General features: G+C 33.8%; 2 protein-coding genes across 2 annotated transcripts; one reads left to right on the top strand and one right to left on the bottom strand.

Moving 5' to 3' along the window:
* Positions 1-2,471: 2,471 nt before the first annotated feature.
* LOC149549654 (uncharacterized) lies at positions 2,472-3,153 on the bottom strand. The gene is made up of 2 exons (XM_089794352.1): positions 3,124-3,153; positions 2,472-2,960 (listed from the first exon to the last, which is right to left on the bottom strand). Exons 1-2 carry the CDS (start codon positions 3,151-3,153, stop codon positions 2,472-2,474), a joined length of 519 nt encoding a protein of 172 aa, XP_089650478.1.
* A 275-nt stretch (positions 3,154-3,428) lies between these two features.
* Positions 3,429-3,866, top strand: LOC149549655 (uncharacterized). The gene has a single exon (XM_089794355.1). It carries the CDS (start codon positions 3,429-3,431, stop codon positions 3,864-3,866), a length of 438 nt encoding a protein of 145 aa, XP_089650481.1.
* The last annotated feature ends 9,455 nt before the right edge of the window (positions 3,867-13,321 follow it).

Here is a 13,321-nt window from a genome sequence, read left to right on the forward strand (position 1 = left end):
GATGCTATGACCCATAGCATCGATTACCTTATCCCTAGGGTAATCGATCATATTGTAATTTAATAAACTATATAATACTATGAGATAATTTCTAATACTATGTAATAATATATATTATAGTAATATATATTTAATATAATAATAATATATAGTAGTATGGTACTAATATACTATCTAATCATATATAATATTATAACAATAAAATTTGTTATATAATAAAAAATAATAGTATTCAAATATATCATTATATTTTAAATGTGAAAAAATATTTAAATATGTTTGTTACCTTTTTGTTTAAAATGTACAATTATTTCCCACTTTAATTTTTGAAAAAAAAAATTATCGCCAAATTTTGGGTACCCGATTAGGCATGGTATTTACCAAACCTCTTTGGTCAACTCAAAAAATGTGTTTGAGACATGTTCCAGTGACATTCAAACTTCAAGTAGCCATCTGACAATATTTTTTTCATCGAAATTCAATAAAACAAAAAAAGTTTTTTGATAACACTCTCAAGATTCCATCAATATAATTGTTGTCAAATTCTGAGTTTGATAAGTATTTTTTAGTTAATTTTTTATAAAGATGTTTATAAACTATTAATTGACATACTGATTGAAAAATAACTATAACTTTCAAATGGTATAACATTATTGAAATCCAAAACTTGTGTCAAATTCTATTCTTTGCCTAGTATAAGAAAAAATAATAAGGATTTTGTAAAGTTTTCAATTAGTTAAGGTGGTCAGACACGAGAATTTTTTAATTCTAAAAAAGTTATAGTAGAAAATTTATATTTAATTATTTATTTGGAATAAAAATACCTAAAAATATGCGTCACATCCGAGCATGAGTCTACTTTTTATATCTATAATTATATTAAAAAAAATTATCATTTATTTTTATTAAGGTGGTCAGACATACACCTACTTTTTATTTTCGCCTTGAAATTTTTGTAGTGCTGCATTAAAATCCAAAATTTTGATAAATCAAATAATTTTTTCTTTGGATAAGGCCTAATATTTTAGAAACTACATTCAATTTCCTATAGATTCTTTTCTCACAACTTTTTGATATAAAGCTCATAACTACTTTAAAATTATGTGTCAAGCTAACATAACCCTGATTTAATGCAATCAGATTTCCACAATCCATGATTTATAATGCTGATTTTCTGGAATAGATTGTTTAGAGATTTTTCATCAACGTTTTGAATCACACTACGTGATCCATCATCAGGAAGAGAGAGCAAGAGGTGTCAAATTATGTAAGATGCAGATTTGGCACAGGGTCACAATTTAAGGAGACCTGGAAGAGAGGGACTGCACACGCCCCAATGCAAGTCAAAAGAAGTAAAATAAAATAAAGACAAAAAAAAAGCACGGGGAAGAGACAAAACCACCCAAGACACAAAGTGAAAGCACCAAGAGAGATAACAAAGAAAATAAATAGGACAAGATAATAAACTCCAAAAAGGAAACAAAAGGTAAGAGGTAGTATAAGTAAAAATATAAAAATATAGTAGAAGAATATATTACCTATAAGAGAACAAAACAGAAACCAATACATAGCGTCAACATGTGAATAAGCCACAAAAATGCAATAATATATACAATATAATACTACCCATTAATAATAAAAATAATATCATTTTATGTAGGAGTAAAAATAAATACATAAATAAAAAAATAAGACTAAAAAATAATAAAAAGATAAAATAAAAGTAAAAATTAAAAACATAAAAAACACAAACACATATCTATAAATATGTTTATGTATGTATGCATGTGGATAATATAAACTCGCATCCAAATATCAATAAATTCCCATCCTAAATCATAAATTGAATATATATATATATATATATATATATATATATATATATATATATATATATATAATGTGCACATATCACAACTAGAAGAAAAAATACGCAAAATAAATAAATAAATAAATAATAAACAACCCCCATACACAACCCACGCATGGAAATAGATACATATGACACCAAAAAGCAAGAGAATGCAAAACAAATATATAAATGAAATATACTATCATATATGTAACAAGGGAAAGCCATATATAAGTACGAGTAAATTTTGAAAAGTGAATATAAGGATAGAAACACAAGGTAAGGAAGAACTCCAACAAAAGAACGAAGGATGAACGAGCAACACAAAAGGCGAAAAGGCAAGGAGGAGGGCACAACTAACTCAACAAAGAAGACCCAAACTCTGAAGGAGGAGAGGAGCAGCAACAAAGACCTAAGGAGGACAAGAGAAAATAGGGGGGGGAAGGGGAATCAAACCCCACACGAAGAGATGAAAACGAAAATGATAGGAAATAATGAGGAGGAGAGAGGAAGAATCACCAAAGACACAAAAGAAGAAGTGTTGGGGGAAGGGTGCAAGGCACCAGAGGAGAGGAGAGGGGGAGAAACCAAGCAAGAAGGACAGAGAGAGAACAAGAGATTAACCAACACAACGAGAGTGTTTCTCCGCAGAAGTCAACAAAGGATGCCACGAGGGGTTGAGAAGCCATCCATCATCACGATTGAGGTTGATGGGGTGGTTAATAATTTCAACGGCTTCTTTAAGCTTCCTCTTAAAATAGTTTTCCTCGTGGGAAATGATTTGTGTGTCCTCCAAACATATGTGATGTTTGGTCAAGAAAGAATGTTCAGCTAGTGCCAATTTGTAAACCCTATCGTGTCTAATGTCTGCCACATGCTCCTTGATACGGGTGTGGAAGGAGCGGCCTGTTTCACCAATATAGGGTGTGCCACAAGAGTAGACCACTTTGTAAATCCCTGAGTTGGCATATGAATCTGTGGGGTCTTTGATTGGTGGGACATGATTCTTGAGCTTGAAGAGGGGCTTGAAAGCAACACGCAAACCATTTTTGGACAGGATCTTGGCAATTTTATGGGAAATGCCTTCCACGAAAGGGAGGGAGGCATGCTAGAAGAGTTCCACCAGCACATCAACAATTTGACTCCCTGTATTTCTTTCAGCAAAGAGCTAAGAGTCTAGCAACCAATTGCCTTTCCTTGATGTTTTGCTCATCAAGAAACCAGATGGCTCCCTCGATCGTCGTGTGTTTAGAAAGGCCACCCATACCAACCTGTACATTCATCCTTCCTCCCGTCACCATCCTAGTCATAAAACTGGCACTCTCAAGACCTTGGCTCTAAGAGCCTATAGGATTTGTGATGATGATCATCTAAACCTTGAGCTCAACCACCTTTGCCAGGTCTTTCGGCTGAATGGTTATTCTCCCAAGCAAATTTCTAGGGCCCTAAACCAAGCTAGATCCCTCCACCTTGCCTCCTCACCCCCTTCTCTTCCCCCCCCCCCCCCCCCCCCCCTCGTGCTCTGCACGCCTCCCTCCCTTTCGTGGAAGGCATTTCCCATAAAATTGCCAAGATCATGTCCAAAAATGGTTTGCGTGTTGCTTTCAAGCCCCTCTTCAAGCTCAAGAATCGTGTCCCACCAATCAAAGACCCCACATATTCGTATGCCAACTCAGGGGTTTACAAAGTGGTCTGCTCTTGTGGCACACCCTATATTGGTGAAACAGGTCGCTCCTTCCACACCCGTATCAAGGAGCATGTGGCAGACATTAGACACAGTAGGGTTTACAAATCGGCACTAGCTGAACATTCTTTCTTGACCAAACATCACATATGTTTGGAGGACATGCAAATCATTTCCCACGAGGACAACTATTTTAAGAGGAAGCTTAAAGAAGCCGTTGAAATTATTAACCACCCCATCAACCTCAATCGTGATGATGGATGGCTTCTCAACCCCTCGTGGCATCCTTTGTTGACTTCTGCGGAGAAACACACTCGTTGTGTTGGTTAATCTCTTTTTCTCTCTCTGTCCTTCTTGCTTGGTTGCTCCCCCTCTCCTCGATTCTTGTCCTCTCTCCCCCTCTCCTCTCCTTTGGTGCCTTGCACCCTTCCCCTAGGTTGGCCACTTCTTCTTTTGTGTCTTTGGTGATTCTTCCTCTCTCCTCCTCAATATTTCCTGTCATTTTTGTTTTCGTCTCTTCGTGTGGGGTTTGATTCCCCTCCCCCCCCCCCCCCCCTATTTTCTCTTGTCCTCCTTAGGTCTTTGTTGCTGCTCCTCTCTTCCTTCGGAGTTTGGGTCTTCTTTGTTGAGTTAGTTGTGCCCTCCTCCTTGCCTTTTCGCCTTTTGTGTTGCTCATTCGTCCTTCGTTCTTTTGTTGGAGTTCTTCCTTACCTTGTGTTTCTATCCTTATATTCACTTTTCAAAATTTACTCGTACTTATATACGACTTTCCCTTGTTACATATATGATAGTATATTTCATTTATATATTTGTTTTGCATTCTCTTGCTTTTTGGTGTCATATGTATCTATTTCCATGTGTGGGTTGTGTATGGGGGTTGTTTATTATTTATTTATTTATTTATTTATGTTTTCTTCTAGTTGTGATATGTGCACATTATATATATATATATATATATATATATATATATATATATATATATATATATATATATATATATATATATATATATATATATATATATATATATATATATACATTTATATATATTTATATATTTATATATTTATATATATATATGTTACATTGTGGCATATGTATGTATTGTTTTGCTTGTTTTTAATTGTTATATATATTGCTCACTTATTAGTAAGTATATATTTATTTATTTATTTATTCAATTTTTTATTTAGGATGAGAGTTTATTGATATTTGGACGCAAGTTTATATTATCCACATGCATACATACATAAACATATATATAGATATGTGTTTGTGTTTTTTATGTTTTTAATTTTTACTTTTATTTTATCTTTTTATTATTTTTTAGTCTTATTTTTTGATTTATGTATTTATTTATTTATTTTTACTCCTACATAAAATGTTATTATTTTTATTATTAATGGGTAGTATTATATTGTATATATTATTGCATTTTTGTGGCTTATTCACATGTTGACGCTATGTATTGGTTTCTGTTTTGTTCTCTTATAGGTAATATATTCTTCTACTATATTTTTATATTTTTACTTATACTACCTCTTACCTTTTGTTTCCTTTTTGGAGTTTATTATCCTGTCCTATTTATTTTCTTTGTTATCTCTCTTGGTGCTTTCACTTTGTGTCTTGGGTGGTTTTGTCTCTCCCCCGTGCTTGTTTTTTGTCTTTATTTTATTTTACTTCTTTTGACTTGCGTTGGGGCATGTGCAGTCCCTCTCTTCTAGGTCTCCTTAAATTGTGACCCTGTGCCAAATCTGCATCATACATAATTTGACACCTCTTGCTCTCTCTTCTTGATGATGGATCACGTAGTGTGATTCGAAACGTTGATGAAAAATCTCTACACAATCTATTCACTGCCACGTAAGGCCATAGTTTGGTTGACCATGATCTTGCACATACCATATATAGATATGTTTCTTTATATTAAAATTTCTCAAATAGCTTCAGATTCTTGATTATTTCCTTCCTCTATTTGTCACCTAAGAGCATTTTATTTCTCCTTTTTCCACACAATTATTCTTTAGCTAGTCTTGTGTAGTCTCCCATGTCTTACCTTTCTCGACTACCTTTTTGATGTCTTATTATCTTCATATTTGTCCAAAATCCCCTTTATACTTGCACCACCACTTTCTTTCCCTTATAATGGGTTTAAGCTCAATTTGAGATGCTTTTTTGGTCATCCCATTCAAGAAGTTCAAGGAGGATTTTTTTAACTCATTTATAATATTTTTTCTTATTTCGAGAAATAGGTAACACAACAATTATGACATGATAAGCCTTGGATTTGGTAATTCCAGCGTTTCAAATGATACAACAATTATCATTAAGTTTTATGGTGGCTTCTACAAAACTTGGGCACCCAAATATACTTTAGATAAGCTTTTCTCCTTGATTTTAAACAAGTGAGAAATCAGGCACACTAGCAACAATGGCTACACTATTCTCATGAAAGTAGAAAAAAATGAGATGGCTTCCTGAGGTGAAATCACTAAGCTGCATTTAAAAATAACAATGAAAGCCAATCACAACTTGGTCACTAAGGTTGTGTTGAAAATTATGGTGAAATCATTCTCCTTATTGGATGATAAGCCCAAAACTAATATCAAGATCACCGCTATGTTTGCAACCATCATTCTTGGTGTGGATAGGGATAAAGTTGCAATCTATGACTTGTGTATGACTTTATTGAAGAATTTTATTTTGTCTCCATTGGACGTTGTTGTTGACAACATCAATGATAATATTCGCATCCCCAAGAGAAGAAATTATGGGGTCACATCTCACCTAATGCAAGTATCACCCATTATGACTATGGAGAATTATCTAAAGCTTCACCAAAATAATCTCCTTGACTTCTAGGAATTGACATTTCCTTTTAAGCATCATACATGTTAGGGAAAAGAATGAAGAAAAGGGCCTACAATGGTTTCTCATGATCGATAAAGTCAATCATAGTGATGACAAAACTAAGGAGAAAACTTGGGGAGTGTATACAATGGTCACATTTCATGTCAAATAGAATTTATTATTTATCATACTTCTTGAAATTTCAGGACTTATGTATCTATAGTTAAGCTTTAAGCATTATATAGTCTATATCTAAGGACTTTGTTAGTATGATCTTATATTATCTGAACCGACTAATTTTAACAAAAACCTGAAAGACATTATGACTATATTACTTGGTTTCCTTATATGACTAATGTTGATATTTGGGTTAAGTTATTTCATAGATTTACCAGATGGAAAATGCTTTTACTTTATCTCTTTTTAAATATTTCTAAATAAAAAGTTAAATATAGTTCACATTAAATGGAATGGTGTTTTCCCTAATAATATAACTAGAACATTAAAGAGGTCCTCTTTAAATACAAATATTTGGTTTACTTCAATAATCATAAACAAAAAGTTAAATATAAATATAATTCACATTAAATGGAATGTTATGCCTTTTTTTTTTTTAGTCTATTTTCCCTAATAATATAACTAGAACCTTAAAGTGGTCCTCTTTAAATACAAATATTTGGTTTACTTCAAGTCCTTCAATCTTATTTTTCTGTTGTAATTTGAGTGTGTGTGTATTTTATAAATATATTTCAGTCGTCTTGATCAATGAGTTTCATGGAATTTTTCTTATCGAGAATAGAGCCAATTACTCTACAAATTGATTTTGTTCTAATTTATATATCTTATTAATCCTATAAATATGAGGGCCTTATATACAGTCCCATAGACCCACATTGTGGTCTTTTGTTGGATATTAATAAAATTATCTATGGTGATGTTTCCACATGGTATGTTTTTTCCAAATTACAATGGGTGCTCTATTCGGTTTGAATTAATTGAAGTGTAACTACTTGGTTTAAATTAATTGAAATGCGATGATTATGATAGGAATGAGATAAATACATAGAATTGTTAAATAAAAGAAAGTTCATATCCATAATTATATGGATATGTATAGGTGTGAGGTTATAAGCAATTAATGCAATTTTATTTGCAAAAAAAAACTAAATTCCTAAATATTGCATAAACAACAAGTGATGGTGAACATGTCAAGGTATTAGGTGAATCAACATTAACCTTTCCCTCTATCTAGATAAATGGATATTAATCAAGGCTTTTGATTTGTGAAGCGATATTAATTTAAGGTTTATTGCATTTAAAACTTAAGAATTAAAAATATGCAATGCGACCAACATAAAATATGATTATAAAGACTTTACACCACTAACATTGGAAAGGTTTAATATTACATAGAAGATGGCTAAAAATGATCTCGGCTACTGATGTAGAGATAAATTCAATGGAAGCAATATCAAAAAGGAACCAGCATTAGCAAGAAATATATATTAAAATTTATTCTTAATTAATTCTTCAAATGAATAGTAAATACATTTTCTCTCCTATAGATTTCTTATCCCGTAATTTCATATTCCAAAGACTTGCCCTAAACCTAAATCTAAACCTAAAACTCTATTTATACTTGCTAAGATGGTCTACGAAAAATTCTAGATTATTACAAAATAGGAAAAATAGTCTATAGAATACTCTAGATTGATATAGAATGGGGAAGAATGACTCCACAACGATCTGTACGAATCCCAAGAAAAAAAATCTTATTGTAATGACAAAATCAGGATAAATTATTCATTTAGAAATCACCTCCAAAATATTTTATATGGGTGCTCCTACACCATACTCTCCAGGAAATTTTATTTCAAGCCCACTTGAGATGAGCGCTTGTAGAGTGGTACCTTGCTTCTTGATATCTTGTTTAGTTATCCACACAACATTTGCATCCAAATAGCCTTTGAGTTTTACCAAATACTGCTTGGACTCCTTTCCTCTTCTTTGTTGTATGACTTTGTTGTCAAGTATCCTTTCTAGTTGTGGTATCTGCTTAAATGGTAGACGTTGAATGTCTTCTGTATCAACAATCTTTCCTGTATCAATTTCTTCAATGGGTGCTTTGAATGGTGTGAGTTCAACTACGTTGAAGATGGGAGAAATGCCAATCTCAAGTGGCAATCGAATCTCATAAGCATTTGTTCCAAACTTCTTCAATATTTGACAAGGACCTAGTTTTCTCAACATAAGCTTGGTAGATTTTCCTTTTGGTAGCCTCTCTTTCTTGAGATTTGCCCATACTAAATCTCCCACTTCAAATTCTAAGTGTCTCTATTTTTTATCTGCATGCTTCTTATACTTGTCAACGGTTTGTTGGAGCTGTGCTTTGACTTCATCATCGATTTTTTTTATGGCTATAGCAAATTCTTCTCCTTGGGCACTAACTTGTTGCTGTGAACTCATATCTATTAACTCAAAAATCCCTCTAGGATGAATTCCATATACCACTTGAAATGGTGACTTTCATGTACTTCTATTGATGGAGTCATTATATACAAATTCAACTTGGGGAAGGATTATATCCCATTTTTGTTGCATGTTGTCTTGTGAGTGTTCTTAACAAATTGCCCAAAGTTCTATTAACTACCTCTATTTGCCCATTAGTTTGAGGGTGGTAGGTTGATGAGAATGATAAATTGGTTCCAAGTTTCCTCTATAAAGTTCTCCAAAAGTGTCCTACAAACTTCACATCCCTGTCTGAAACTATGTTGAGAGGTAGCCCATGAATCCTTATGACTTCCTTGAAAAAGAGATCTGCTATATGAGAAGCATCATTAGTCGACTTACATGGTAAGAAGTGAGCCATTTTGCTAAACCTATCCACTACAACAAATGCACTATCATGCCCCTTTTGTGTTTGTGGTAGCCCCATTACAAAATCCATCATTATGCTTTCACAGGGTCTAGATGGTATTGGAAAAGGTTGATAAAGCCCTGCATTTGTAGTCCTTCCTTTGGCCCTTTGACAAATCATACATGTTTCCACAAAGTTTCTAACATCAGTCTAAAGTTTAGGCCAATAGTAGTACCTTCTAACCAATTCTAAGGTTTTATCCAAACCAAAATGTCCACCCATTGTTCCACTATGCTTCTCTTTGATAATGTTTGTTCTCATAGAGCACCTGGGTACACATAGTTGTCCTCCTTTCAAAAGAAGTTTTTCTTGTATCAAAAAATTAAGAAAATCAGCATGGTACCTTTCACCAAACTCCACACATATCTTGTAGATGTCGCCAAAATCTGGATCTGGTACATACATGTCCTTGAGTGCTTCAATTCCCACACTTTCTAGCTGTCTCTGGGAGACAGTTAGATTCCTTCTACTAAGAGCATCAACAACCTTATTTGATATGCCCTTCTTAGGCTTGATGGTGAAGGTATAGGCCTGTAAATACTCCACCCATTTCATGTGCCTATGACTTAATTTGTCTTGACTATTTAGAAAATTGAGTGCTTGGTTATTAGTATATACAACAAACTCCTTTGGCAACAAGTAGTGTCTCCACCTTTTGAGAGCTTGAACCAATGCATACATTTCTAAGTCATATGAAGAGTATTTCTGCTTGGCTTCATTGAGTTTTTCACTTGAGAAAGCTATTGGTTTTCCTTCTTGACTAAGAACTGCCCCTATAGCAACCTTGCTAGCATCATATTCTATTTGAAAAACTTTGTTAAAATCAAGTAAAGAAAGAATTGGCTGCTCACTAACCTTTTTCTTAAGCAATTCAAAAGCTTCATTTGTTGATTGACTCTATGCAAACTTACAATTCTTTCCTCCTTTAATAGTTTCTAACATAGGAGCACATATATGACTGAAATTTCTTATGAATTTCCTATAGAATGTAGCAAGACCATGAAAACTTCTAACATCTCCAACTGTTCTTAGGGGTGGCTAGGATAGTATAGCACTTACCTTATCTTTATCCATCTTCAAGCTACCTTGGGAGATCACAAAACCAAGATATGTCAACTCCTCTTGCATGAACAAACACTTTTCCAAATTTATTACTAATTTCTCCTCATGAAGTCTTCTCAAAACCATGTCAATGTGCTCTAGGTGTTCTTCCTTTGTCTTGCTGAAAATTAATATATCATCTAAATATACTATGATGAACTTTCCATTGAAGTCTTTGAGTATTTCATTCATAAGTCTCATGAAGGTACTAGGAGCATTAGAGAGTCCAAATGTCATTACCTTCCATTCATATAATCCATCATTGGTTTTGAATGCTATCTTCCACTCATCTCCAACTCTTATCCTTATTTGATGGTACCCACTTTTTAAGTCAATCTTGGAGAAATACTTTGCATCTCCCAAACAATCAAGCAAATCTTCAATTCTTGGCATTGGAAACCTATATTTGATTGTAATCTTATTAATGGCTCTAGAATCAATGCACAACCTCCAGGTTCCTTCCTTCTTGGGTGCCAAAACAACAGATATAGCACATGGGCTTAAGCTTTTCATAATCAAGCCAGAATCAAGTAACTCCTTTACTTGTTTAACAATCTCTTCATTTTGTTGTGGTGCCATCTTGTATGTAGCCTTATTGGGTAAAGTAGCTCCAGGAATGAAATCAATACAATGACTAATGTCTCATATAGGTGGTAAAGACTTTGGCATACCTTTTGAAATCAAACCTTCATATTTATCCAAAAGTTCTTTCACTTCATTAGGAATTGCCTTCTTTGTTTCAACCTCCTTTCTGTCATTTCCAATGGGTTCTTGTGGTTGTGGGTTAGGCATCAAAAGAAAACAAAGCTTAGGTTCATCGTTCATGTCCCGTAAGAATTTTTTTTAATCAACCATCATAATTTTGGCTTCCCTCTCTTTATTTTCTTCCACTTCCTCATGATCAACAAATCGAATCAATCTAATCACTTTTCCATCCTTTTTGATGGTGTATATATTGAGTTTTCCATCATGTTGTGCCTGCAAATCATACTGCCAGGGCCTACCAAATAATAGGTGGCATGCATCCATGTCAACTATATCACACAAAATTTTGTCCTTATACTTTCCAATCTAAAAATCAACCCATGCTTGCTCATTTACAAGAGTTTGTTGACCCTTTGTTAGCCATGAAACTTTATAAGGAAAAGGATTAGGTATCCTCCTAAGTTTTAATTTCTGAACCATCTCAAGAGAAACTAAATTTTCAGTAGATCCTGAGTCAATAATGACTTTACATACCTTACCTCCAGATTTGCAAGTAGTCCTAAAGATAGTTTTCCTTTGTGGTGGTTCCATGGTAGTAGGCACTTTCAAAAGTGTTGTTTTCATCATTAAACTTTGTCCTCTTTCAGGTACGCTATCCGAGTCAACCGTCTCCTTCTCTTGGTATTCATCATCTTGTACCAAATGTGTTCTTCTTTCACCTTGTGAACTTGAACTTGCTCTATCCAGACACCTAGATGCATAATGTCCCTCCTTATTGCAATTGAAACAAATAATCGAACTTGCCTATCTACCACCAAATCCACCACTTGAGCTGCCTCTTCTACCTTTGAAGTTATCTCTAAAATTTCCTTCACTTTGACTTGTTTCTTGCTTTATCTCCTTATGATCTTCTTGGTTTTGTCCACTTCCTTGGAAATTTCCTCTTCCCCTTTGATTTTTTCCTCTTCCTCTACTACTTTGTTCTTGCCTTCTTTTCAATTTGGCTTCCACCTTCAATGCCAGTTGACAACATTTCTGTACTGTATCAAGACACAATAAATTAAGTTCTTCTTGAATGTTCAATCTCAATCCATTGAGATATCTAGCAACTTTTACACTTTCACATTCACTTGGCTTTGCCCTCAGGCTTAGTTTTTGGAATTCTTTAGTATAGGCAACAACATCTAGCTCTTTTTGTCTTAAACTTTGTCTCCTTCGATGAAGTTGGATTTCATAATCCTTAGTTAAGTATGTTTCTCTCACCTTGGCACACATCCTTTCCCATGAAGTTATCAAGTTCTTACCTTCTTTGACCTTTTCTCCTTGAATGAAATTCCACCAAGTGAGGGTTGGTCCCTTCAACTTTGACTTGGCAATTTTTACCTTATCCTTCTCTACTATATTTTCACATTCAAAATGGTTGTCCAAGGCTTCTATCCAATCCAAAATAGCATCAGCATCCATCTTTTTTGAGAAGATGGGTAGGTCACCTTTGGCATCCTTCTTACCAACTATTTCAAGGGCCTCTATGAAGTATCTCTGGTTTGCAGGTAAGTTAACCACCTCCTGCTCAGGGGTATCCTCTTCTTCCCCTTCTTCCTCTTGCTCTGAGGAAATCTTTGTTGTCTTTTCCATTCGGCCCTTCATCTTCACAAATTCATCTAATAACCACTTATTGATTTTCTCATGTTCTTGCATCTTCTTTGCCAATTCAGCATTGGTGAACATGTTTGATGTTTCAACTTCTGACTCTGATCTAGACATAAAATCTAATTGCCTTGGGAGCTTTTCCCAAGCTCTGATACCAAAAATGATGTAGAGATAAACTGAAGCAATATATCAAAAAAATCAGCACCAACAAGAAATATATATTAAAATTTCTTCTTAATTAATTTTTCAAATGAATAGTAAATACATTTTCTCTCCTACAGATTTCTCTCGTAATTTCATATTCCAAAGACTTGCCCTAAACCTAAACCTAAAACTCTATTTATACTTGCTAAGACGGCCTACGAAAAATTCTAGATTATTACAAAATAGAAAAAATAATCTATAGAATACTTTAAATTGATATAGAATGGGGAAGAATGACCTCACAATGATCTGTACAAATCCCAAAAAAAAAAATCTTATCGTAATGACAAAATTGGGATAAATTATTCATTTAGAAATCACCTCCAAAATATTTTATATGGTGCTCCTGCACCAGCTA

The sequence above is a fragment of the Cupressus sempervirens genome, chromosome 7 (genome assembly GCF_028749045.1).
Source record: "Cupressus sempervirens isolate cs-2001-9-10 chromosome 7, ASM2874904v1, whole genome shotgun sequence".
In the NCBI taxonomy this organism is placed as follows: Eukaryota; Viridiplantae; Streptophyta; class Pinopsida; order Cupressales; family Cupressaceae; genus Cupressus; species Cupressus sempervirens.

Bases quoted from the DNA above. Each gene is read 5' to 3' on its own strand.
- LOC149549654 (XM_089794352.1), bottom strand. From the start codon at position 3,153: ATGGTGACGGGAGGAAGGATGAATGTACAG. The intron at 2,961-3,123 runs GTTGGTATGGGT...GAACTCTTCTAG, and splicing joins GAGGAAGGATGAATGTACAG to CATGCCTCCCTCCCTTTCGT.
- LOC149549655 (XM_089794355.1), top strand. From the start codon at position 3,429: ATGTCCAAAAATGGTTTGCGTGTTGCTTTCAAGCCCCTCTTCAAGCTC.